The sequence below is a fragment of the Giraffa tippelskirchi genome, chromosome 10 (genome assembly GCF_054371585.1).
Source record: "Giraffa tippelskirchi isolate mGirTip1 chromosome 10, T2T-mGirTip1v1.2.pri, whole genome shotgun sequence".
NCBI lineage: Eukaryota > Metazoa > Chordata > Mammalia > Artiodactyla > Giraffidae > Giraffa > Giraffa tippelskirchi.
This window is the reverse complement of record NC_137284.1, coordinates 101,730,712-101,757,606: the sequence shown is the minus strand read 5'-3', so window position 1 is coordinate 101,757,606 and position 26,895 is coordinate 101,730,712. Positions and strand designations below refer to the sequence as shown.

Genomic DNA, 26,895 nt, shown 5'->3' with positions numbered 1-26,895 from the left:
ATGTAACAAATGTAACAAGGAAGACAGATCTTAGACTCACCTTGGAAAATAAAACAAAAAACGCAGAGATTATTGGTATTTATACCCCATGTTTGTTTTACCAGCTGTTAAATTCCCCAGACCCAATACTTATCCCAGACTGACCTCCTAACTGGCAGGAAGAATTGTCAAAGGACACATTCTTTCATAGAAATCTGAGTCGCCAGATCTTTCTAGTCCAGAATAGGAGAAATACAAGAACTACAGGACTAAGTAGATTGTCAATGTGCCTTGTGCTCGGTGGTATCCGACTCTTTGTGACCCCACGGGCTGTAACCTGCCAGGCTCCTCTTTCGATCGGATTTTCCAGGCAAGAATACTGGAGTTGGTCATCATTTCCTTCTCCAAGGGATCTTCCCCACCTAGGGATCAAACCCGAGTCTCCTCTGTCTTCTGCGTTGCAGGCGGATTCCTTACCCGCTGAGCCATCTGGGAAGCCCAAGCAAATTAAAGCACATCGTTTTGAAGGTGAGGTGGGGCACATAGCCCTGAACCACAATTCAGTTATAGATACTGATGATCGCTAAACTATTTCAACTACTAAAACCACGGAAACGTTCCCAAAGAGGGGTTTCTGTGCCAGGGCAGAGGCCGTAAGCAAGGGAAAGGTTAAAGAGAAGAATGCGAGTGTCTGGAGACAGACCAGCGACGCGGATTGCGTAGCTCCCAGTTGGAAGCGGGCTGTAGTCAGATGGCATACCCGCGGCATTGCTCACCGCCGGCGGCCACCTCCGTCAATTCCAAGGCTGGGCCGCCAGCAGGCAGTGGAAGGGTCACGAGAAAAGGAAGCATGTGCGCAGAAAAGCCAGTTGGGAGGAGCTGGGAGGCGGCTCCACGGGGCCGACTACATATCCCATAATTCAGCACAGCAACGAAGACCAGCTCCCCGGGCGCCGCTGCAAGACTTGCGGCATGGGATCTGTGGTGAGCATCCTTCGCCCGCCCGAAGTCGGCCTTTGGTGGGGAGATATATGGGGATTGGCTAGGGAGAGTTCGAGTCCCGCCCATGGATGGTGACGACAGGCGGCAGTCCTGCTACTTAAGGCGTCGTGGCCTCGACCGCCCCGCCTTAGCTCCCGCGCTAGAGAGAAACATGTATCGTTTCCGATCACAGCTCTTCACGGGGATTTCTGCTGCCGCCATCGCCCACTCTTATCCGCGCCGCTTCTCGCCTCTGTTATCCGAAGACTCGCCTCTCAGCCGCCCGTCACACAGACGCACGAGTAAAAAGTGCAGCTCCATCGGCTGATCCTCGCTAAGCTAGAGTTTAGGCGGCACCGGGCGTCCCACGATGCCGAAGAATAAGAAGCGGAACACTTCCCACCGCGGTGGCAGTGGTGGCGGCGGCTCAGGGGCGGCTGCAGCGACGGCGACGACAGCAGGTAAGAAAGTATCCCCGCCGCCGGCATCCCAGATACCGGCCGGGTTGGCGAGTCTCTTAACCTTGGGCACCCTGGGAGTTGTAGTTCTATTCCTCTAGACATATGCGTTGGCGGGGAGTCTGGTGTGGCCGGCGGACTACGCTTCCCAGCGTGCCCTGGGGACCGAACCTCGCGCGATTTGGATCTGGCGTGCGACCCGAACTCTTGGGCACCGGCCGCGGGGCACGGAGAGGGGCAAATGGGTTCTTGTGCCTGCGAATGGGTCGGGGTTGGGGGTGACTGGGAGCTGGGCGGGAGAGGAAGTGTTTTCAGAGACTGGTACTGGCTCTCTAGAGCTCTCCTTGGCAGAGGGTGGTGCCGAGCTCAGAGTTCTGTCCATGCTGTCACTGGTCGCCTTTGACCACTCGGCTCCAACATGGAGTTCTCGGGAATGCCAAACGTCCGGCGGGTTTGGACCGGCTCTTGGATCACGCGGCCTGGGCTTTGCGCGGTGGGGCCGGGGTGACTCAGAGGCGCCCATGTGGCATCCCACTCGGCTGCCTACCTGTGCGTCCCGTGTGTGCACCTGGCCCGGCCGAGGCGCCAGAGGCTGGGGTCCACTGTCGCAGTGTAGACTCTGCTCCTACCTCTATCTGGCACCCGCACAAATCCCGAGCCCCCAGCTCTCGTGCGACCCGTCGAAGCCGGCTTCTACTCCCCGGGGCAGAAACTGCGTTCTCCTTTGTGCTGTATTTTGTAGGTTCTCCGCTGGGAGCCCAGAATAGGCGGGAGTGGTGAGGAGCTCAGATTGCAGTTGGCCAAAAGTTTAGTTTAGTTTTTTTGATACCTCTTTGCAAAGTCGAAACTTTTCCTGGATGGGTAGGTGCTTAACTGAATTAATGATTCTTTAGTCCTAACTATACGGCTAAGAAAAAATGACTTCAAGCAGAAACCCCAACGAGACACACCATACTGAAAGCTAGTGTTAAACCTGGTAAAGCCATCTCACGTAATAATTGCTTTTATTGAAACTTTGAAATTAAATATTTAAATAACCTCATGTTATCACACCGAATCTATTAGCCATATATATTTGTGAACACAGTTGCCACTTTAACCCTCAGAATGATATACCTTTGTTCTTTAGCAAATAAATAGGCCAGTTTTCTTTTTTTTTTTTGCTTGAGAAATATCATGATTTAAAGTGAAATCTTAGACAATTTGGTTCCTTCAAAATACTTTCACTCAGGGAAGACTGGAGCTTCCAAACACGGAAAACTGAGCCCACCTGTGAGAGTGGAGGGAGTTCCTGGCGGGGCTGCGGGGGCCGGACTTCACCTGCTTCCTGAAGAAAGAGCAGGAGGGGCAGCTCCCCAGGCACAGCTGCAACCCCGCCGAGCAGCTCCCCGGGGCTGAGCATGGAAGACCCCGAGGTGTACCTGGCGAACCAAGTGGTCACCAGCACAAGTGAACGCCCTTGCTGCTGCTACTATTGCTGCTAAGTCGCGTCCGACTCGGTGCAACCCCATAGACGGCAGCCTGCCAGGCTCCCGCGTCCCTGGGATTCTCCAGGCAAGAACACTGGAGTGGGTTGCCATTTCCTTCTCCAATGCATGAAAGTGAAAAGTGAAAGTGAAGTCGATCAGTCGTGTCCGACTCTTAGCGACCCCATGGACTGCAGCCTACCAGGCTCCTCCGTCCATGGGATTTTCCAGGCAAGAGTACTGGAGTGGGGTGCCATTGCCTTCTCCAGCCAGTTTTCTTTTAAAGAATTGGAAACTGATATTTAAAAAACAAGATGAAAACTTGCGATCATGCATTAAATATTTAATAATTGACAGTAGAAATGAATTATTATAGATGCAGTCCCCCTCCCTTTTTATATCTTTATTTTGATTGAATGCTTGCTTTCGGTGTTCATGAAGTTCATTCTTGATCAAAATATAAAATACATCTAGTTGCTCTGTGTGAATTGATACCTCTTTACCTTTCTGCGTCGTCTTCTCCTCGTCAGAAGTAAACATTTAAATTCTGTCCAGAAGGTCAGGAAATGGCAACCCACTCCAGTGTTCTTGCCTGGAGAATCCCAGGGACCGGGGAGCCTGTTGGGCTGCCGTCTATGGGGTCGCACAGAGTCGGACACTACTGAAGCCTCTTAGCAGCATCAGCAGCAGAAGGTCCGTATTAATTTTAATTCTTCAAGTTTGCCTTTTGTTGAAACATAGAGATGGAGCAAGCTAAAGTCATTTTGAAAATGGTAATGGTCTCCTTGATTCGCTAAGGAACATTTATTCCCTTCTGAAGCTTCCTGTCCAGCCTTCTTCCTTCCTGGTACTTAGAGAATAATCTCAGGAGGCAGTAGGGGTTGCCTTTCAAATTTTACTTCGAGGTTCTCATTTGTGACTTTTTAGCAGCAGGAAAACAATTCTTTGATAGTTTAAAAAACTGTACATGCTTTGATTATCTTTGGACGTTTACACTAGAACTTGTTAGCTGTGCTTGCCTCTGATTGGGGCTTCGGGGTGCGATTTACTTTTTGAAAAGGTTAAGTTGGTTCCACGTGAATATTACTTACTCAAATAAATAATAGTTGAGTAGAAGAGATGGAAAATTTTCACAAACTTGTACTTAAAAATCTCTTACCTTTCTGGTATTTTTAAATGACATCTATAGAAGAAATGGGATTCATATGAAATCTTCACATATACAACCAAGAAATAACCAACTTCTCTCTATCGTTTTGGGTTTCCCATTTAAATACTTTTTAAGTTAGTGGAGGGAGTCCAGGAAGCTAATAAAATTGACCTGTTGTTCAAGTGTGTGTGTTTTTCATAGCACTTATTTTGAGGAGAGCATTTTTAGGAAAGAACAAAACCTCGTTAGTAAGTAAGCCCTTTAAGAAATAAGGACGTAATGTGTCTAAAGGGCCACCTCATTAATGATACTTAGGATCACAAGGTGGGTGAGTGTGACCTAGATATTAGACACTCATACAGGGTTTTTTTTCCTCGTTTTTTTTTTTTTTTTTTAATAATCTCTTTCCCCTTGAGCTTTGGGAAATCATTGAAACTTAGAGAAGGGAGCTGAGTAACACCTGGATAGGCGACTCTTTTTGACAGTTTAAAAATAGGCTGAATGTGAAAAATAAAAGATGATTTGTGAATAAATATTAGTAAAAGTTAAGCAGATGACTCAACTAGTGCCATGACTTCAGATCATGAAAACACATGAAGACAGATCCAAAAATAGAATATGATGTCATAGATCTTTGTTTATTTGTTTTTTCTTTCCTAAGCACTATGATTAGGAAGTTTTGGTGTCTTGGCTTCATTGCTTATTCTTTATACTTCACTTCTTTGATTGGCACACTTTATTCTCTTTTGGATAGCAAGCAGATTTGAGGGCCACTGGCTTCCTGTGTTGATTTAAAAATCTACTGAAGCCTCATCTCTGTTTTGATTTTTTAAAGCTATAAAAAAGACAGCAACAGGCTTAATTATACTCAGAGAATTTTTGAGACACTTTTCTTAAGATTTATTAAATGATACAGATTTCTTGAACATAGGGACCTAAGAGATATCTAGTGCAGTCTTTGATTGGAACTCAGAGTTAAATCAGGTGACTCATGGTGACTTTTGGGGCGGAACTGGGGACTTCTTTTAACTCAGTGCTCAGTGTAATTGATGACTGAATAATCTTTCTATTAATATGAAATTCCCACAAAACAAAAATAATTAAAAATGACAGTGACTAGGAATATAGATTTATTCCTTAGATTAATGAAATTGAGAGGAAGATTCTAGTTTAAAAAAAGATTTTAATTTTTTAATAATAGCACTGATATTTTAAAACTTTTGGGTATATTAGAACCTTTCTTTTGAATGTGATTTGTCTAACAGGCTTTTTATGCTATATCAAATACCAAAACGTCTTTTTAAGGTCTTAAAATTCGACTCTTAATTGACCAAAAATACTCACAGAAACTTTGAAAGAGCACTATCTGTCTTCCCAGGAAAGTGACAGGAATGTTAACACTTGACTAGGAGCAAGTGTTAACGTGTACACCCATCATAGTAGGAAAGTCATCATCCAGCTTAGTCACTAGTCACTACAGTAAAGTAGGTTTTTAAAATACTGTAGTCATTTCTGAAATTGGCATGTGAAAAAAGTCAAGTCTTGAACATTGCTCAGTCTTCAAAGCAGATTCCCAATTTTAAGCACACCATGCTTACAATCTTTATCAGCTTGTATCTTGCCTATAATTCTTTACTTGCAAACATGAGACAACTTTGTTAAGAGGACTCTTGAGTTGATGCTTTCTCCAGTGGACTCGGCCCTATGAAGTCCACCACAGAGTGCTGGTAAGAGGAAGGAGGGCCTCTGTGCAGTGCTTGAGGACCATTTCATTGTCCTGCCTCTTAAGTGATTTGTGTGCTAGTTCACAAGACTTCTCAGCTCTTCTGTCTTCCATGACTTGGGAACAAAAATCCTGTAGTTCACTGCACTGGGTATCATGTAGATAGTCCATCAGAGCTCTTTGTATTTTCTTACACATCTTAACAACACTGTAGTTCTTTAGTGATCAGTCACTTCATCCAGTTGCTGTCATTATTTTCTATGCCATGTTGGATCCACTTGTCAGCATCTAAAACTTCCATCTTAAACTTTTTTGATCCTCTCAATTCAAATTGTCTTACTTAAAACTACCATCCCACGCCACAACTCCTCAAGTTTCCCTTTATATAAGACATGTGTAACCTAAAAACTAATCCATTCACCAGAATGTTTACTAAGTTAAGTTATTCTCATTGGAAAATACATTTGTCTTATTTTTATGTTGATCTATTTTTATTGTCTTCGTGATTTGAAGTAATTGGGAAGTAGTTTTTTTATCCGTAATACTGGTTTTTGTTTACCAAAAATGGTCACATACTAGATGATTGATAAATTTATGCAGTTGATGTATATTGTGAATAGTTGGTGCTCTGAAATACATAGTAGGTGAATTGACTTTTATTAGGAATATTTAAGTGTGTTCTTTTGTTAAAAAAAATTATCTCTTAAGTAAGTTTGGGTTTTTATTACTGGCTTGTTTTTAAGTAAGTTTTAAAATTCCCAAGTTAAGTATTTGCATATGTGACAACAAAATCATTTACCTCCACCCTCTTTTACCTACTAGGTGGCCAGCATCGAAATGTTCAACCTTTTAGTGATGAGGATGCATCAATTGAAACAATGAGCCATTGCAGTGGTTACAGCGATCCTTCCAGTTTTGCTGAAGATGGTATGAGTTTTCAGTTTAGATTTGAGACGTTAGATAAAAGGATGTTTTAGGTCGAGGAATTCTTGTAGCTAAATATTCTATTACTTTTCCCTATCTGCTTTTTTCTGTTTAAATTACAGTGGTTGGTTTTATTATTCCTTAGGGCCAGAAGTCCTTGATGAGGAAGGAACTCAAGAAGACTTAGAGTATAAGTTGAAGGGATTCATTGACCTGACCCTGGATAAGAGGTGGGAATTACTGGAAGCTCTTTTCATTCTGGGTGATTTTGATCAGCTACCTTTTATATAAAATATGTGCAGTTATTTCTTTGAGCATTATGTTTTCCTAAAGCTTGATTTGTTTACTTTGGATATTTTAGTTTTTGCGCCTTTGGATTTTTAATGTAAATAGAAACATGCCACTAGAATTTAGATTAATAGACTCAGATTAGTTGTTAGAACACAGAGCACATATCTGAATATAAGAATAAGAGCACATATATGTGTTTGATAATTGAAGTGTATTTGTTGAACTAAAAGTTAATCTTCAACTAGAAAGCATAACTATTGAAAAATACTAAAGCCAAATTGTTTTCTTACTTAACAGTAACTCTAGAACCAAATTAAAACAAATGGAATTAAAAACCCCAGAAGATGCAAACAAGAACCCTGGACTTTTGTACTGTTAAAAAAAAAAATACATGTTTACTTGAATATGTAATGTAGAAGAATATGCCTTATATGCTGAAACTATGAAATACTATGTGGCCATTTAATGTTGTGGTTATTAAATGAATAAGCAGAAAAATGCTATGATATGTAGTAGGGTGAGTTGTAGGTGAAAATTAAATTATTATTTGAAAAACGGTGTGAACATGAAAATTATATGTTTAAAAATCTATAAATAGAAAAAATTGAAAGGAAACTAAGCTAAGTTTCTACAAATCTCATTGACTGATGGTACACTCCAGCTGTATCTTCTTTCTCTTATGTTTTGTTTTAAATAGTGCGAAAACAAGGCAGGCAGCCCTTGAAGGTATTAAAAATGTACTGGCTTCAAAGATGCTTTATGAATTTATTCTGGAAAGAAGAATGACTTTAACTGATAGCATTGAACGCTGCCTGAAAAAAGGTAATGTCCTTACTTTAGAGCCACAGTCACAGAACCTAAAAGGAATTTGCTACCTTCTGTGCAGTAACATTTGTTAATAACACTATAAGTCCTGCTCACTCTTGTAACCTTGTAATTGGCAGGGAATATATCAGTCTTGTTAGAACTCAAAATCAAACTTGTTAGCTTTTGAAACTGTAGTTTCAAAATGTAAAAATGTAGCAAGCATTTGAAACTAGGAAAGATTGGGGTGGATTGTCAACTTTAGTTGTATTAAAAGAGGTGTTTGCCACTCTCTGGTACATAACAAAGGCTTGAAAACTTGTTTCAGAGGTCAACAAAATGTATTATTTAAAAAGCCATCCTACTTCATTTTTCTAAAATTAAAACAGTATCATAATTATCTACCTCATTTTCTTATTTAAAACATTGATCATACCTTTTGATGACATCATTTCAGAATATCCCTTGGAATATTTGAATTCTTGAACTTTGTCATAGAGATTCTGGAATTCATATTAGGATCTTCTGTAATCATAGAACTTTTATGAATAAAGAGAGACCTTAAAGATTAAGTCTAATAGTATCAAAGACTTTCAGTTTTAGAAACTGCCAGAATTCAAAAGGTTTGGGGATATCAGCTTAATTATTTTGCCAAGTAAGAACATTTGTCTTTATTCTCATTTTCCCTCAGGTGAAAGCTTTGTCAAGAATGGGTGTTTGGAAACCTTTGGTCTAATCCACCTCTCACTGTGCAGAGAAATGAAAGGCCTAGGAAATTCGAGACTGGTCTAAAGTTATATAACTTGTTATTGGTATAGTTGACAGCAGAGCCAACTTCTTTGAGATACTACAATGGCTTTGTTAAAAGTATTTATATTGAAACTGTATCTTATAAGGTAGTTGGACTAGACCTTTTAAAATTTTGTTATAACCTGCATAGACATTTAATTTATCAGATAATAACTTAAATTCAAAATTTGTGCAAACCCTTTGGTATATACAGTTCTCAAGAGAGCTAGTTTACACTTACCTTTATATTAACATGCTTCCCTGGTGGCTCAGACAGTAAAGAATCTGCCTGCCGTGCAGGAGACCCAGGTTTCATCCCTGGGTCAGGAAGATCCCCTGGAGAAGGAAATGGCAACCCACTCCAGTATTCTTGCCTAGGAAATCCCATGGATGGAGAAGCCTGGCAGGCTACACTCCATTGGGTTGCAAAGAGTCAGACACAACCGAGTGACTTCATTCACTCACTCACTCACTTATATTAACGTATTTGTATAGTTTTAAAGACTTTGTTATTTATAGTTGGCTGTGCCATGCAGCTTGTGGGACTTTAGTTCCCTAACGAAAGATCAAACAAAAAAAGCCCTCTACAGTGAGAATGTGGAGTCCTAACCACTGTACCACCAGGGAATTCCCAAGAATACCTATTTTTATCCCTTGCTTATTTAAAACAATATTGGTGGAGGAAAGCCCTGAAGGTTTAGTTTACCTCATGGGCTGTGTACATCTGAAATGCTTGACAAGTTATTTCAAGGGCTATTTGTGCACTATTCTGTGAGTTCATGAAGGATTTAGAAAGTCAGATTAGCTTGAAATGCATTATTTTGCTAAACTGTTACAGTACTCTTCTTTAAAATAGGTATTAATCTCCATTTTACAGATGAGCAACTGTTTTGAGAATACGAGTAATTGGTTGAAGGTCATTTGGCTAGTATGTCATAGATCTAGGATTCGAGTGTGGCCTGCTTCCAGAGTTTGAGCTCTTTAACCTCACTAGACTTATAGGTCGTACCAAAGCCTTGAGCATACTTTGAGTTTCATAATTGGTAGAAGCTATTTTGAAATAGAACAAATTTGGGAAATTGCTGCCTTAAGAAGTCTACTGAAAATGATTTGTCATAATTGCTGGTGACTTCTTTTATAGGTAAAGGTGATGAGCAGCGTGCAGCTGCAGCATTAGCATCTGTTCTTTGTATTCAGTTGGGCCCTGGAATTGAAAGTGAAGAGGTTTTAAAGACTCTTGGACCAATCCTGAAAAAAATAATTTGTGATGGAACAGCTAGTATCCAGGCCAGGCAAACTGTAAGTATAGAATTTTTAAATTATAGATCTATCTAGGCATGATACTCAGACCTTGTGATGATCTAGGAAAATAGCATCTTCAAAAATACAGAAGGTTTTATTATCATTTTATTCTCATTTGTTTTTTAGTGAGCAGACTCAATATGACAATTCTTTTCTTAAATTTTCTGAGGCTCAATAGAACATCCCTTATAGAGCAGATTTCTACATCTTTGAAATTGAAGATCATGTGCTTATATAAAGTACAGTGCAATGTTGAATTATTTAGGATTATCCACTTTTTATTAGAGCTTAAACAAATGGTCTAGACAATGTTTATTGTGTAGTTATTTTTTTATTCTAAGAAATGTAATAGGAGTGTTGTTGTCGTTTTAATTCTGACCTAAAAGTCATTATGAAAGAGCTGAGTGCTGTAGTTAACATGGGTGAATTTGGTTGACGTAGGGAACTCTGACTTTTGAAATATTCATCTGATTTGGGGGGTTTGGAAAAGCTTTCATTTTCTAATTGATATTTACCACTTACATAGGTAAGATTGTGAATTTTGGTGGAGGGATTGGTTGTTGGTTTCTGTTACGCTAAATAAGTGATTTAAATGATCACACAAACATCTTTTGCTTTATCACAGAAACATGAGGCAGTCTTAGTGGATTTAGGAAGTGGATTTGAATCTTAATGGATGTTAAGAATCTTAAGAGCCTTAATAGATCATAAGAATTTATTGTTAGTGAATTTGAATCTTAAGCTGTTTTTCTAGCAAGAGAACCAGTTTGTTTAAAACTTCTTAATACTAATTATTAGCTTCCTCTTTAGTGTTACTTAAGGTAAATGATGGGCTCTCCTGGTGGCTCAGTGGTAAAGAATCCACATGCAATGCAGGAGCCACAGGAGACTTGGGTTCTTTCCTGGGTTGGTAAGAACCCCTGGAGGAGGGCATGGCAGCCTACTCCAGTATCCTTGCCTAGAGACTCCCATGGACAGAGGAGCCTGGTGGGCTACATCCCACAGGATCGCAAAGAGTTAGACACAACTGAAGCAACTTAGCATGCATGCATGCAAGGTAAATGACATTACTCTTTCTATCAGGGAAACCCTGAAGTCTTAGTGGCTTAATAAAAGTTTATTTCTTGTACATATCAGTGCCCAGTCAAGTCTGCAAGGTCCCTCGGCATATCCATCTTGCGGCTCTGCCCTACCTCTAGGTTCTTTTCAAATGGCAGCTGTGGTAGTGAGATGAGGAAAGCTGGAGGACAGAGGCAGGTCACTTCTGCTGAGAGTTCCTTGGTTTACCAACTGTATAGATGCTGGGAGGAGTCTAGAGGAAAAGAAGTAGGAGTTTGGTAACTTTATAGGAATCTCTGCCCCCCCAGTAGTTAGTAATCTCTTTACCTTTCTGTTCTTCCTTTTTGGCTAGTTTCTTGCAGCTTTAAAATTGCTCAGAAGTATTAGGGGTATTTGAAATGTTTGGCAGAAAACACTGTTGATTAGGTATTTGGGGCAATCACTTAGTTTTGGTTGCACATGAATTGTGGTCGTCTAAGGCACTTTCTTCATCCTTCTCACACTTGCTGTGAATTAAAAAAACAAAACTCTGACATTCTTTTGCATATTAGTAGAAGGAATCTTTATTAAATGAAGGCAGTCCTACTTTTTAATTTGCCATTTCTCTTAGGAGATGTGTCCTGGCTTCTGCTGCTTACTTAGGAGAGGATTACATGTTCAAATTTTCTTTTACTGAGAATAATGCTTTAGCTACTTTTGAATTTTAAGTGTCTAATTTTTATGATAAACTGATGAGAATAAAATAGTGGCAGCAAGCAGATTAATATTACAAGTGTCCTCATAGTACTGGAACAGAACTAGCTGAAATTGGGGGCATGTGAATGATGCCTTTAAAGACTTACACCTTAGTGGTACTTGGAACAACATGAGGGTATTTTAGTAATAACATGTGGAGAAAAGGGATATGAAGGATAATAAAGCCTTATAAATTTCAAATTCTGCTTTTATATAATTAGCACAAGTGTTCTGAGAATTAATGGCTCCTATAATGTTGGAAGTAGATTATATATAAATATACTGAATCTGTTTTATTAGGTAGGTTTTACCTTGGTAATCTTCTTGTTCAGTCGCTCTGTTGTTTCCAGCTCCTTGTGACCCCATGGACTGCAGCATGCCAGGTTTCCCTTCACCATTTCCCAGAGTTTGCTCAGATTAGTGTCCATTGAGTCAATGATGTTATCTAACCATTTCATCCTCTACCACCCTCTTCTCCTTTTGCCTTCAATCTTTCCCAGCATCAGGGTCTTTTCCAATGAGTTGGCTCTTTGTATCAGGTGGCCAAAGTATTGGAGCTTCAACTTCGGCATCAGTCCTTCCAATGAAGATTCAGGGTTGATTTCCTTTAAGATTGACTGATTTGATCTCCTTACAGTCCAAGGGACTCTCAAGAGTCTTTTCCAGCACCACAATTTGAAGGCATCAGTTCTTCAGTGCTCAGCCTTCTTTATGGTCCAACTCTCACATCTGTACATGACTGCTGGAAAAACCATAGCTTTGACATACAGACTTTTGTCGGTAAAGTGATGCCTCTGCTTTTTAATATGCTGTATAGGTTTGTCATAGCTTTTCTTCTAAAGCTTAGCATCTTTGGAGTTGGCTTGAAATGATCTGCTAGATTAATGAAGGAAGAACCGAGAGAAATGGAGTAACTTTGCTAAAGTTGAATTCTTAAGTTTACTAGCAGACCTTACTGAGTTTTAGCTGAAGCCCACTTCCCTTAGCTCTTAACCTTGTTTTTTCATTCTTTTTATACTATACTTGGGACCTAACATAGTCACGTAGCTGATAAGTTTTTCACGTTGAATTATAAAAGCAGGAATATGTAAAATTAAGAAAATGGCGAAAATTAATGTCTGTTTTATTTTTTGCTTTTTTTAGTGTGCAACTTGCTTTGGTGTTTGCTGTTTTATTGCCACAGATGACATTACTGTAAGTAGAGAGCCTTTTGAATCCAGTTATTTGCACATTTCTCATTTAAGATGGTAATCTTATTTCCTGCTCTTATGCATTAGGAGTTGTATTCAACTCTGCAGTGTTTGGAAAATATCTTCACCAAGTCCTATCTCAAAGAGAAAGACACTAATGTTATCTGTAGCACCCCTAATACAGCACTTCATATCAGCTCGCTTCTCGCATGGACATTATTACTGACCATATGCCCAATCAATGAAGTGAAGAAAAAGCTTGAGGTGTATGTATTTTTTGTTCTTATTTTATAAAAACAACATTTATTGACATAATTGGTTGTGTTCACATAGTAATGACTGGCTGTTCTCCAGGCATTTCCACAAACTTCCAAGTCTCCTCTCTTCTGATGATGTAAATATGAGAATAGCTGCTGGTGAATCTTTGGCACTTCTGTTTGAATTGGCCAGAGGAATGGAGAGTGTAAGTATCTGATGGGTAAAAATGTCACAAGAACCATTATTCTGTCATTACCCTCACAATTGAGAATTGAATGATAACTCAAGAGCATGGCCCACTTGAGAACCTAATGATTGGTTGTCCTGCTTCTTGGCAGTGATGATGTAATACTTAATAAGAGCATAAACCAATAGTGATTGGTTGGTAGAGCAATATTTAAGTGTAGTTCATTATACTTAATCATTGCTGCCTATAGAACTGAAGTTTAAGTACATTCTTATTACTCATGGAGAGTCGTCCTGTATAATCTTTTGGATCTGCTTGGATTTCTCAGACCTGAGACACATTAAGGTAATTCAAACACTTTTAATAAATGTCAGACAAATGGATGAAATATGTTGTCAGTGTAGGTTTGGGATTAAGTCAGACAAGTCTAGTTACCATCATGTTTAACTTTTCTAAGCCAAGTGTGTTATTCATTCAGTCCTATTTGACTCTTTGCGATCCTATGGAATGTAGCCTGCCAGGCTCTTCTGTCCGTGGGATTCTCCAGGCAAGGGTTGCCACTTCCTTCTCCAGGGGATCTTCCTTACCCAGGGATGGAACCTGGGTCTCCCACATTGCAGGCAGATTCTTTACTGTCTGAGCCACCAGGGAAGCCCTTTCTAAGCCAAAGATGAAAATAAACATGTCCCTTTAGCCTGGGACATGTGCTTGGTAGTTCTCTACAGCTGGCCACTCATGGTTGCTCTTTTCCTTTTTTTTATACCACAATTTTGTTTTTGGAGGTATTTGAGTTTGTGGTAGGTGACCGAGAGATGATCCACCATCCTGGTGGTATTCCAAGTTTAGCACTGAAAAGTCCTATGTCCTGAAGCCCTTTGTCTTAGGCTAGCTATATGGAACAGTTGGTCACCTTGGTTTGTGACCTCTATGGTGAATCTTGGGTTACTTCCTAGCTGCTTTTCAATTTAAGGAGAAAGACTATTTTCTGGAGTAAAGCTTTTCTGCAATTGAAGAAGTTAGTTAACAGTGGATAATTCTAAATAAGGTTAATGCATGTTCTGAGTTGCCTTGGTTTTTCACATTCCATTCTTGGCCTGTGTTTGGCTGCCCCCTGCCTACCCTCCTTATTTTGAAAGATAGCTGGTATGAATTAAAAGTTATTCACACTGTCAGTAGCTAATGAATCTCCATATGTGAGAAATTGGACTCAAATTTAGCAATCCATTTAATTTTATTGAACTAGTTAATGGCTGCTTAACCTCAAGGCACAGAAGCCAGATGTCCTAGTTTTTAATCTTGTATTCCTCTACTGACTAGAAATGGTAATTTCTTTTCTTTTTCCTTTGAAATGCATCCTAAAAGTGAACTAATGATGCAATTTAAATTATATATGTTGAATTTGTTTAAATTTGCGTAAATGTAAATAGTATTGCCACCTGCATATCTTACCTTCTCTGACTTAATAAATCATATGTGATAGTCAAGAGAAGTCATTCAAACATGTTTAATTTGACCAAATCCTTGTCAAAGACAAAAATGAACTGTGTGATAAAACAGAATTTAGTGTTTTGTTTGCTAATTTTATTAAGTAAGTTTTGTATTTGTTTATTTTAAAAAATATTCATTTATTTATTTGGCTGCCTTGGGTCTTAATTTTGGTTGGTAGGATCATTGTTGCAGTGGGTGGGCTTCTCTAGTTGCTGCAGGTGGGCTGCAGAGGGCGCAGGCTCAGTTGTGGTGCACCAGCTAGTTGCCCCACAGCATATGGGATCTTCACTGACAAGAGATTGAAGCCATCCCCCCTACACTGGCAGGCGAATTCTTAACCCACGGGAAGTCCTATTCTTACCTTTAAAGTGGAGATGGTAATAGTTGATACCTCACAAGTTGTTGGAACACGTGCCAAGTACAGTGTGCATGAAAGTGTTAGTCACTCAGTCATGTCCCACAGCATGGACTGTATACGTAGGACCGCATGGAGCCCACCAGGCTCCTCTGTCCGTGGGATTTTCCAGGCAAGAATACTGGAGTGGGTAGCCATTCCATGAGTTGTTGGAACATGTGCCAAGTTCAGTGTAAGTGGTAGCTATTCCTACACTGTTAGCTGAGTTGCATATCACCTTCCCCTTGCTAGTAGTCTGGTAGTAGCCTTTTTGGAGCTCTCTAGTGCAACTTAAATTAAGAGGACTATTTAGTGAAATTACAGGTTGGAGGGCCATGTGATAAACTAATTCAGGAAAATGTACCAAAATACAGTATTCTCAGACCATCCCTAATTCTCCCTGTTCCATCTTCTACCTAAGCTGACAGGGGCAGTGCTTCAGGACAGAGACACAGTAGAAATAAAATCTGAGGACCCAAAACACATTTCCCAGGCCTTAAATCGCATGCTTCTCACTTCTTGATTTTGTTTATAGGATAACCAGCTCATGTAAAAATGTCTCCATACCCCGACAAAGACATTCTGTCTCAATTAGCAGGAGTGAAAAGAATAAAAGTCTTTGTAGTTGAGTAGTCAGATAAAACCATTCTGGAAATAGTAGTCAGCACTTTGCAGTGAAGTGGGGAGGGATCAAACTGTTTTATTTTTTTTTAATTAATTAATTTGGCTGCACCGGGTCTTTTTCTTTTCTTTTTTAATTTTCAAACTAATTTTTTTTTCTTTTTTCTTTTCTTTTCTTTTCTTTTTTTATTTGTTTTGCCATACATTGACATGAATCCACCATGGGTGTACATGTTTTCCCCTTCCAGAACCCCTTTCCACTTCCCTCCCCATCCCATCCCTCTGGGTCATCCCGGTGAACCAGCCCGAGCACCCTGTATCATGCACTGAACCTGGACTGGCGATTCGTTTCACATATGATAATTTACATGCTTCTATGCCATTCTCCCATATCATCCCGCCCTCGCCCTCTCTGCACCGGGTCTTAGTTGCAGCAGGCGAACTCATAGTTGCAGCATATGGGACCTAGTTCCCTGACCAGGGATTGAACTTGGGTCCCCGGCATTGGGATCTTAGGGTCTTAGCCACTGAACCATCAGGGAAGTCCCCAAACTCCGTTTTAATGTTAGGCTTTCCTGTGGTTATTTCTTAACACTTAGTACAGCTTATTTCATTTTGTTTACAATCAGTGCTCCGGTGACTACTATATAGAAAATACTAGTTTAGGGCATGGTTTTTGTGACCATCAGCATCTCATCTTGTGTACTTGAACTCTTCAGTTTTCTGTGGTTTCATTTCATTTTAATTCCACTCAACTTTTGAAACCACTTAACTTATTACAGCTGTTATTTTAGTATGAAATAATCATCTTTAGACCTGTTTGAAGCATTTAAATTGTTATACTGAAACAGACTGTATCATAAAAGAACTATAGCATAATGGATATTTATGTACTGTGTTTTATGTATTTTTAGAATATATAAATATATTTTACTTAGGCCTTACAATAAACTTACGAGATGTGGGTGGTATTAACTATCCCCTTTTTATATCAGATTCCTCTGATTAAAAAAATGTCTGCTGGGAGATAAGATTCTTGAGAACCACTGGCAGTGATTCCCAGTTCTTAGAACAAATTACGGTAATGCATAGAGTCTTGTTAATTTTTGGTGTATTCTCCCATATGTATGTTTAAATCTTCCATACATTTTTTTTTTCTTAGAATAATACAAAAGAACTAATAGCCAGTGAAATAAGTAGGAAACTGCTAGCCCCTAAAATGTACTTGTTTCTACAAGTAAAACAATTCTTATTTTGTTATGATGGAATCAAATTTAGTGAAATATAAACACAGACATCAACATAACATTGAACTGTTTTAATAATACCTTTTCAGTTTTGGTAACCATTTTTCTAGATGAAAGTCTTGTTAACAAGTGTCATTTCCAGCTAATTCAGCCATAGGAAGTTGAATTAGAACATGAAAGAAAACATTTGTTAGAACAGTTAAGAATATACAATCTCTAAAATACTGACAATAAGAAAATACTTGCATACTTTAAAGAATATCTGTGTTGATTTCAAGCTTATTTTCCATGAGTGTAAATATCTTTTTCATTTTAGACATTAACAGAAATTACATCTATTCCTTTTGAGATTGAAAAATTAATATATACAGTATAATGTGAAGGATGCCCAAAATAAGAGTTTCTTGTTTTAATAGAATAAGTTAAATGATTGTTACCACTAATACAAAAAAGGTTAATAACTAGGTATTAATAACTAGAGCTGGAGATGTCTCACCTTCTGTCTGCTTTAGTTTTGGTCAACTAAATAATTCTGAATCATTGCTTAGTTTTTAATGTGGTTGTAAAATTTAATTAGAGAATAAAAACACCCAAAATAGACTTCTTAAAATTATAGCCATTCAAACTGTAATAAAGAAGCCTATAGTCAACTTAAGGTCATAGCAAATAGTAATATATTTTGTGGCTTCCCTCCAAAAGGGATTAAAATATTTTTCTTTCTGAAATAATTTAATCACTTGAGTTGTGCACCTGATGTAAATACTTGGTTGCTTATTTGAAATGTGGCCACTAAATTAGAATTAGGAGCTTTAAAAAGCATTACTAATAGCTTGCCCTTTTGGTGTAAAGAAATTTGGAGTTCTGGGAATATGTGCTTTGGGGTCTGGGGAACCAGAGGGTAGAAACTATATTGGTTTATGTGTATCTGACTGTCACTGAACCTGGAAGTCCCAGTAAAGTCTTGAATACAGTTGGAACACAGTAAGTGTTGGTTGAGTGCATCTGGATATACTTAGAAGAAGAATGTTCATTATTTGGTGGTAGTGTATCATCTTGTAGACAGTATTTCTGGATTAAATTTTTGCATGTTAATAAGTGTTTTTCTGGCCAGGACTTTTTTTATGAAGACATGGAGTCTTTAACTCAGATGCTTAGGACTTTGGCTACAGATGGAAATAAGCACCGGGCCAAGGTAGACAAGAGAAAGCAGCGGTCAGTGTTCAGAGACATCCTGAGGGCGGTGGAGGTAGGCTTCTTAATGCTTTAATAGTTAATTAATTCTTTTGAAATTAGAGTGTTTAAGCCAAACTTGTCAATTGGGTGATTCTGCTGATTGAACTTCACCTTTGAGCTAAATCATTTCCTCATTTTAAGACTGAGCGGGTTTTTAACAACAAAAATGAAAAAAATTTCTTTCTTTTTAAACAAAGGAAAAATTAATTCTGATGTTTTAAAGGTTTATTTTTTTTCTTTTGTTGATGTTGAAAAAGATTAAAAAGATTCATAGTGATAGAAATGTACTTCAGTTTGGTGTACTTGCCATCATTTAAGACCTGATGCTTATCATTAGCACATAGATACTTAGTATTGTATGAATAGTGAATTATTTTTGTAAATAGTAAATTATTGCCTATCCCTCAGTACCTTTAAGCCGAGATCTTTGTGAGCTCTTTGGGAAAGCTAGGTGCTGAAAGCCGAAATGACAAAAACCAGCATATCATTTTCTGATGCTCGAATCCTTTCTATAGTCCTCTAACCTGCTTTAGCCTACCTGGCAAATAAATTGACTTAGAAACCTTTAGGGCTTATAGTGCATGGTTAAGGATAAGTTTCTTCGGTAAATGTTAATAGGGCATTTCTTTCAAGAATATTAGAAAAGAGTCATTCAGAGTGACGTGTATGAAATTTTAGAATGGGAATTTAAAAGAAAATACTAAAGCGCCACTCAGATCCAGTTTTCAAGTGTTCCAAAGATTCTTACGTAGCCTGCTTAAGAACTACTCTCTTCATTTTAATTTACATTAAAAAAAGTAAAACCTAAGGTATAAATTAGTATACAGGTCCTCTGTGATCTAAATTTCCCGTTAATGTTAATACCAATTGCTTTATAATAATATTTTATGTTTACTCAGGTAATACTTTATGTTTACTCAGGATGTTATTTAAAAAACACAATGAGAAAAAAAAAACAACCCTGACTTGAACAGACATACATACTAAGCATTGATCTTGTTGGTCTTATAATTAGTGTGGTAAAATCCCCAAATAAGCAAGCCATTTTCTTGAGTGGAATTCCCTGTATTTAGATCCTGTAGCCTCCAAAAGATAAAATAATGACATGTCATAGATTTTCTGGATTATAACTGATTTCAGATTTTCTGTCTTTTTGGATCCTCTCTGGGTAATAGATTTTAAGGTCGGTAGGATCCCACAGACCCTGTTGACAGGTCCCTCAGCCCAGGCCTGTCATGGTAGAAGTACTGACTCTCCTGAGAAAGATACATGTGAAATCTCAATGTGAACCAGTTTTAACAGGCCTCTTGTCTGCTCCCTCTGCCCCCCCACCCCCTCTGCTATCAATAGAAATGAAAGCCCTGCATTTGCCTCCTAATTCTGTCCTCTGGTGACCTCCCTCCCAGGCCTTACGCACCCTCTCTTCTCAGAATTTCTGTTCCTTCTTTGCCCTTTGATTGGTTCCCTGTTCCTCCAGCTCAGCTTCAGTCTACCTGCCTGTCTCGGAGCCTTGCTCAGTGATCTTGTCTCTTTTCTTATATTGAAACCCAGCTTTCTTTGAGGCACTCTGCTTCCTTGTTGGATCTTGTTCAGTTGCTGCAGAGAATGGTCCATTTGGGGTGTGGTTATTTTGCCACACCATTTCTTTTCATCCAGAAACCCATTTTGAAGTTCATGTATTAAATTGGTAAACATTTGATATGTTGATGCATTGACATACAGTTTTCTTGTTTCGGTCCCAGTATAGGTCTTAAGCAGTAGAATTGTCTTTTTAAGGAAAAATGGAGACCAGAGGAATAGTCAAAAAACAGGAAGTAGCAAAGCTGGAGTCTGAACGCACTGTACTGTGCTGTCTGAGGGCCAGACACCGCGGGTAGGTCCAGAGAGGGAAAGTGTCAATGAGATTTTTCACCTAGGAGGTCATTAGTGACCTTTATAAGACCAGCTTCAGTAGAATGATGGGAGAGAAACCAGACTGAAGTGGATTGAAAAGTGAATGGGAGATGAAGAAGTGGAGATAGAGGGTCTTGACTTAAAGAACGTGGCTGTGATGGGAAGAAGAGAGCTGATTACTGGATTGTGGGAGGGTTTGCTGTTTTAAATGCTAGAGGCAGTTTATGGGAAAAGGAATCAATGGAGAAAGGAGCCTTTGAAAATAAAGTGAAAGATTTGTGGTACGAGGCGTTGAAAGAATAATGATTAGCCTTGAACTGGGGAGGAGGGCCTGTCTGATTTGAGAGAGAGGAATAGGTAAGGATACACATGAGTTTATGGGGAGTTCTTTCCTGGTGTCTCTGTTTTCTGAAATAAGAAATGCTGAAATAATAGAATCCTACTGTTTTGTTGTCATTGTTGTTTTGAGCTGTAGTAACAGCCCAAGCACTGTATGTGCTTCACAAAACATGCTTATACCTCTAATAATTCTTTGTGGTAGAGGTATAGATGGCCTTTACAGGCAAGGGAACAGACCCAAACAGGTTAAATTACTTGCCAAAGTCACAAGCCAGGGAGTGGCATAACCATGCGAATCTAGCATTCACATTCTGTGTCTGCTGAGAGAAGTGGGGAACTAAATAGACGTGGGGAGGGCGATTGGGTTGGTCCTGCCCAGTCAGATCCCATCGCTTTGTTTCTCCTGTCTCAGTGGAAATCACTTCCTCCCTTCCTGGTTGTGTGTGCGTGCTCAGGTCACTCAGTCATGTCTGACCCATGGACTGTAGCCCACTAGATTCCTGTCCATAGAATTTCCCAGGCAAGGATACTGGAGTGGGTTGCCATTTCCTCTTCCAGGGGCTCTTCCCGACAGGGATGGAAACCATGTCTCGAGTCTCCTGCATTGGCAGGTGGTTTCTCTACCACTGCACCAATATTCATAATTTATTAAAGTATAGAGCAGCTGTTTTGTTTTTGTCTCAAGTTCTGTCAGTATTCTGGATTTCTTCTCTGTTCATTTGGAAAACCCTATCTTGGATTTGTTCCTGTTTCCATTTCACTTCCACCACTACCTCTTCTCCCCCCATGGTTATACTGTAGAAATTGTCTTCTGGCAAAATTATTCCATCTCTGAAATCATAAATATTATCTCTCATTTTCTTAATAAGAATCTTGAAAGGCCCTCTGAACCCTCTAGTTGCTCCTCCTCCTTTTTGGTTGGTCTGTTAGTTAACGCCATTTGTCTTTACTGCCTTTCCTAGATTTCTGCTTCCCTAATTTCACTGCTGGCTTGTGGGGGCATCTTGTCTTTCTGACTTGCCCTATAACCCTCCCTACCCCCAATCCTAAACCAGTACAAGTATCTGACTTTTCCAGCAAGTTTGTTGAATACTTTTGAAATGAAAAAAACATTCACAACAAGGTAGTTTTGCCATATCTACCGCAGCTAGACAAAATTTGCACTCTTTATGTAGGATAGTACTTCTACTTTCTAGTCTATTCATATTTCAGGGATGGAGGTATTGGTTTAAACCATACTATTCATTTCAACATGTATATGTGTATTTAGAAATTGTGTTTATTTAGGATCTCTTTAGATCATTTTGGTTTCCTCTTAAAATTTTTACTCTTCTATTGACCAGGAACGGGATTTTCCAACAGAAACTGTTAAATTTGGTCCTGAACGGATGTATATTGATTGCTGGGTCAAAAAACATACGTATGACACCTTTAAGGAGATTCTCGGATCAGGAATGCAGTACCACTTGCAGGTGAGTGGGTGACATCCTTTCTGAATGTTTGCTTTTAAATTAGAGAGTAGTTTTGAATGTACCTCACTTCACTGCTTTTGAAGTTAGTTTGAATATACAGACTGTTTTCAGTATATGTTATGCACAATAGCAAATTTATTTTTGAAAGTTAAGGTGAATAAATATGAAACTGTCCTTTTTGTTTTTGTATAGTGTAAGCTTGGTGGGGCATCTCTTTGACTGTTGGAGCACTATTGATATTTGTAGGAAAGCAACTAGTTTGACATAGCTTTCTTGAATTCAGGGCATTGGAAAACAGTTTGGTCTTATGAGAAACAGAAAATAAGTGACATATGTTCATATTTATAAACTCCACATAACTTCTGTTAACCAGATTTCAGTTTATGTAGTGAAAAAAAAAAACCTGACATTTAATACTGAGCCTTATTGCCTCTTTTATTTAAGTCAAATGAATTCCTTCGCAATGTATTTGAACTTGGACCCCCAGTGATGCTTGATGCTGCTGCATTGAAGACAATGAAGATTTCTCGATTTGAAAGGGTGAGTTTGGTTTTTGTTTTCAAGAGAACTGAAAGCACTGAAGTGGAGCCAAAGCTTTGATTCTGCTAGGTGACAGGCATTTAGCTATGTCTGTGAACTGTATTTAGTTCTCCATGGTGTTTCAGACAAAGCCAGACTAAAAAATATAGAAACTTTAGTCCATTTAGAGTATGGAGGGTTAAGAGGAGAAATTTTTATCCATAATCCTATTAACATAGAAACTATTTTCATTTTTTGTTTCCCTTTGTTCAGTGAAGTTTGTATATTTAAGGATAAATATTGACAAAAGTGCTTCTTTCATATCTGATGACTGGGCCTAAACTTAGTAAGTACCAGATTCATTTTACAGATGAGGAGAACAAATGTGCTTGGAGAGTTTATAACATTAAATAGTGATTAATATTATTTGGCTTCCCCAGTGGCTCAGCAGTAAAGAGTCTGCCTGCAATGCAGGAGACCCGCATTCGATCCCTGTGTGGGAAAGCTCCCGTGGAGAAGGGAATGGCTACCCACTCCAGTATTCTTGCCTGGAGAATTTCATAACATTTCAAAAAGCCTTATTATGTTTTTTACTAAGGTAAAATTCTCATAACCTAAAATAAAGTGTAAAGTTCAGTGGTATTTAATACACTTACAGTGTTGCACAACCATCACCACTATCTAGTTTCCAAACATTTTCATCACCTCAAAAAGGAAACTGAGGTTTATTAAATATTCACTCTCTGTTCACCTCTTCTTTCCTCCCAGCAATCACTAATGTGCATCCTTTCTCTATGGATTTACCTGTTGTGGGTATTTACCATACAGAGAATCATATAATGCGACCTTTTGTGACTTTCTTTTTTTCACTTAGCATATTGTTGCCAAGGTTCATCCATTTTGTAGGGTAGTCAGTACTTCAGTCCTTTTTGTGGCCGAATAATCCTCCATTGTATGGATACACCACATGTTTATCTGTTTGTTAGTTTGTGGACATTTGGCTTGTTTCCACTTTTGATCCTTTTCAATCGTGCTTTTTTGGAACATACACATACAAGTTTTTATTAGAGCACCTGTTTTCAGTTCTTTTAGGTATATACCTAGGAGTGGAGTTGCTCAGTCATGTGTAATTCTGTTGTTTAACTCTTTAAGGAACCACCAAACTGTTTTCTACAATGAGTGCCGTGGATTTTACCTTCCCACTAGCAATATGAGAGTTCAAATTTTGACATCCTTACCAATACTTTTTTTTGTTTTTATTTTCCTTTTAAGTTATAGCCATCCTAATGGATGTGAATTGTTTTATTGTATGTTTATAAAATCTTTAAATTTAATCATTTTGATGGACATATAATTGATTGTTGGGCATTGTAAAACTTTCTAATAAATACTAATATTTTTACATTTATTTCTCTTTAGGATTATTTCATGGATAAAGTCCTTGCATGGGACTATAGGGCTTGATTATGATTTTTTCAGATGTATTGCCAAATTACATTCCAAAATTATTCTATTTTTAATTATTTTCAGTGTTGAATGAATGCATGTAGCTATTAAACACATATTTGACAGCATTGGTTTTATTATTTAAAAAATTTTCTTGACATTTTACGTTTGATTATTTTTTTCATACAGAATCGTCATGAACTATCATGTGTTAATCTTCTCCCTCATTCTTTGTGTCTTTTAAACATTCAAAATATATCTAAAGTCAAATTAGTTCATTTCTTCCCTTTCAGTCCGTGGCAACTGCATGGACTGTAGCCTGCCAGGCTTCTCTGTCTATGAGATTTCCCGGGCAAGAATACTGGAGTGAGATGCCATTCATTTCCTTCTCAGGAGATCATCCCAACCCAGGAACTGAACCCCGGTCTCCTGTATTGCAGGTGGATTCTTTATACCACTGAGCCACCAGGGATGTATATATATAGTTTAGTAGTACTTCAGTGCTTATAAGCAAGTTAGTTCCCTGCTCCTTCCTTTCCCATTTCTCAGGATTTCATTTCAGCCTTTAGTTTTTTCCTAGCCCTTTGGCTTCAGATTTCTAAGTAAAATGCTTATACAGCTATTTCTTTATTTGATAGGTAAGGATTTCTGCCTTTTTACTTCTCCCCCCACCCCTTTTTTATTTTTGCTAAATCAACACCATTGTTTACATTATAGTCACATAATCTTTTTTTCTTTGTTGGCTTACACATATTTTCCTTTTTTTCATTTCAGCATTTATATAATTCTGCAGCCTTCAAAGCTCGAACAAAAGCTCGAAGCAAATGTCGTGATAAGAGAGCAGATGTTGGAGAATTCTTCTAGATTTTTAGCATTTGAAGACCACTTTCTAATTTCCTTTTTTTTTTTTGGTAATTTCTAATGTATTTAATCTCTAGAGACAGTTTTTATCTTGGTCAACAGATAGCTTTTATAGTAGGGGTTATATTATAATTTAATGTATATAGTATTGCAGATGGTAAGTCCTGATTATTGAATATTCTTTGTATATATAATCAGTAAACATAAATAAAGTGTTCGTAATGTTTGGTCATTTTCTATTTATGAAAAAAGCAAACATAAGGTATTTCACTCGATGTCTGTTAGCCAAAGTTAAATTTCTTATGCTGTGATTGTCAGAAATACTGATTATAATGATATAGATACACAAAGTTTTTAACTTAAGATCTTACACAGATGAGTTCAGGATACAATTTTGGGAACTAGATCTGGAAAAGCTGCTGTTATTTTCAATTTTAAGTGGAACCTAATAATTTTGTCACTAGGATCAACAAAAGGAATTATATCATGTGACCATACAGCTGCACTTATAGGCCAATCAGTCCATCCGTTGTTCATGATGAATTAATATAAGCCAGAAGAGTTGCTGACCTTGACCACTGAGGGCAGTAACATTAATTTTATCTGCTGTGTAAGACCTTGTGCTCTTTATTTTGAAATAAAGATCTTTTCACACTGAAAGTGCTTCTTTTCTAATAGAAGAAACATTTATGAGTTATGTACAGAGTTCAAAATGATAAGGTGGGGTAGTGAGAGTAAAACAGAACTTCCTTTTGTATATTTGGAAACATGAAAATAAATGAAAAAAATGTAGTAGTATATCGTTGACATTCCAGCTACTTTTAAGACCATTGTTTCTTGGTTGCCCCATGAGGTGCTTTTTTTTTTACTTTATGGGAAGTTGTAGGCATTTTGACAATGCACTAGGATTTTTTATTATAAAACTTTATGTTAAAATAACATTGCACATGTAATACCTGCAGTTTAGAACTTACAGATTTCTTTATATTAGTGCAGTAAACAGTAGTAAGAGGAGTGGAAGAAGCATGCAGAAAAGGACCAAAATCCACAGAGGTATTTTTTCTAAACTCATCTTCCTCTGCCACATCTTTAACCCTCCTGGAAGGTCTGATGCGCCCCCTATTGGCTGCCTCATGGAGCTATTACTGATGCTGGAAGGGTGTGTTCCAGCCCTCAGATACAATGCAATGGAAAACAAACTTGGAATCTCAAACCTGGGGTTGCATGTTGTCACCTCTTTATATTCCAAGTAGTTTAGGACCATGGAGAAGAGATTGTAAGTAGTATCTTTTCTTAATTTTCAATTTATATATATTTTAGAATATTAATGATTTTTCATTAAAGCAATGTATGGTGGTGGTTTAGTCACTAGTTGTGTCCAACTCTTGGTGACCCCACAGACTGTAGCCTGCCAGGCTCCTCTGTCCATGGGATTTCCCGGGCAAGAATACTGGAGTGAGATGCCATTCGTTTCCTTCTCAGGAGATCATCCCAACCCAGGAACTGAACCCCGGTCTCCTGTATTGCAGGCGGATTCTTTATACCACTGAGCCACCAGGGATGTATATATATAGTTTAGTAGTACTTCAGTGCTTATAAGCAAGTTAGTTCCCTGCTCCTTCCTTCCCCATTTCTCAGGATTTCATTTCAGCCTTTAGTTTTTTCCTAGCCCTTTGGCTTCAGATTTCTAAGTAAAATGCTTATACAGCTATTTCTCTATTTGATAGGTAAGGATTTCTGCCTTTTTACTTCTCCCCCCACCCCCTCCTTTTTTTGTGTGTGTGTGCTAAATCAGCATCATTGTTTACATTAGTGTCACCATATTTTCTATTCATTTCTGAGCTGGATGGTTTCCTGTGCTTACATTACCATTCTCATAGGACATCTTGTCTTGGTTTTATACGTACATCACTTAACTCTTCCAGAACAGTCCCAATAACTGTAAAACTCTTTAATCTCTTTGTCACATAGTCAAAGCCCAAAAGAATATTGAATTCTTTGTTGTTTCAATCTAGACTACCTTCTCTCATCTGAGTGTACAGCTGTTGCTTGAGACTCCATCCTGGGATCTGTTTTCCACTCAAGT

The 26,895-nt window shown here is 38.5% G+C and overlaps 2 protein-coding genes and 2 long non-coding RNA genes across 4 annotated transcripts; 3 read left to right on the top strand and 1 right to left on the bottom strand.

Annotated features, from left to right (window-relative positions):
* Positions 1 to 1,105: 1,105 nt before the first annotated feature.
* Positions 1,106 to 1,451, top strand: LOC145524582 (uncharacterized). Its single transcript, XM_081537144.1, has one exon. It carries the CDS (start codon positions 1,133 to 1,135, stop codon positions 1,286 to 1,288), a length of 156 nt encoding a protein of 51 aa, XP_081393270.1. The 5' UTR covers positions 1,106 to 1,132; the 3' UTR covers positions 1,289 to 1,451.
* IFRD1 (interferon related developmental regulator 1) lies at positions 1,106 to 25,469 on the top strand. Its single transcript, XM_081537142.1, has 12 exons — positions 1,106 to 1,421; positions 6,580 to 6,684; positions 6,827 to 6,911; positions 7,670 to 7,794; positions 9,707 to 9,864; positions 12,805 to 12,855; positions 12,939 to 13,117; positions 13,206 to 13,314; positions 18,158 to 18,292; positions 21,855 to 21,983; positions 22,428 to 22,523; positions 24,723 to 25,469. Exons 1-12 carry the CDS (start codon positions 1,331 to 1,333, stop codon positions 24,810 to 24,812), a joined length of 1,353 nt encoding a protein of 450 aa, XP_081393268.1. The 5' UTR covers positions 1,106 to 1,330; the 3' UTR covers positions 24,813 to 25,469.
* On the top strand, positions 1,593 to 3,581 carry LOC145524586 (uncharacterized). Its single transcript, XR_014067684.1, has 3 exons — positions 1,593 to 2,224; positions 2,650 to 2,972; positions 3,443 to 3,581. It is a non-coding gene; the product is annotated as an uncharacterized LOC145524586 (long non-coding RNA).
* On the bottom strand, positions 10,966 to 13,295 carry LOC145524588 (uncharacterized). Its single transcript, XR_014067686.1, has 3 exons — positions 11,973 to 13,295; positions 11,254 to 11,432; positions 10,966 to 11,179 (listed from the first exon to the last, which is right to left on the bottom strand). It is a non-coding gene; the product is annotated as an uncharacterized LOC145524588 (long non-coding RNA).
* Positions 25,470 to 26,895: the final 1,426 nt, after the last annotated feature.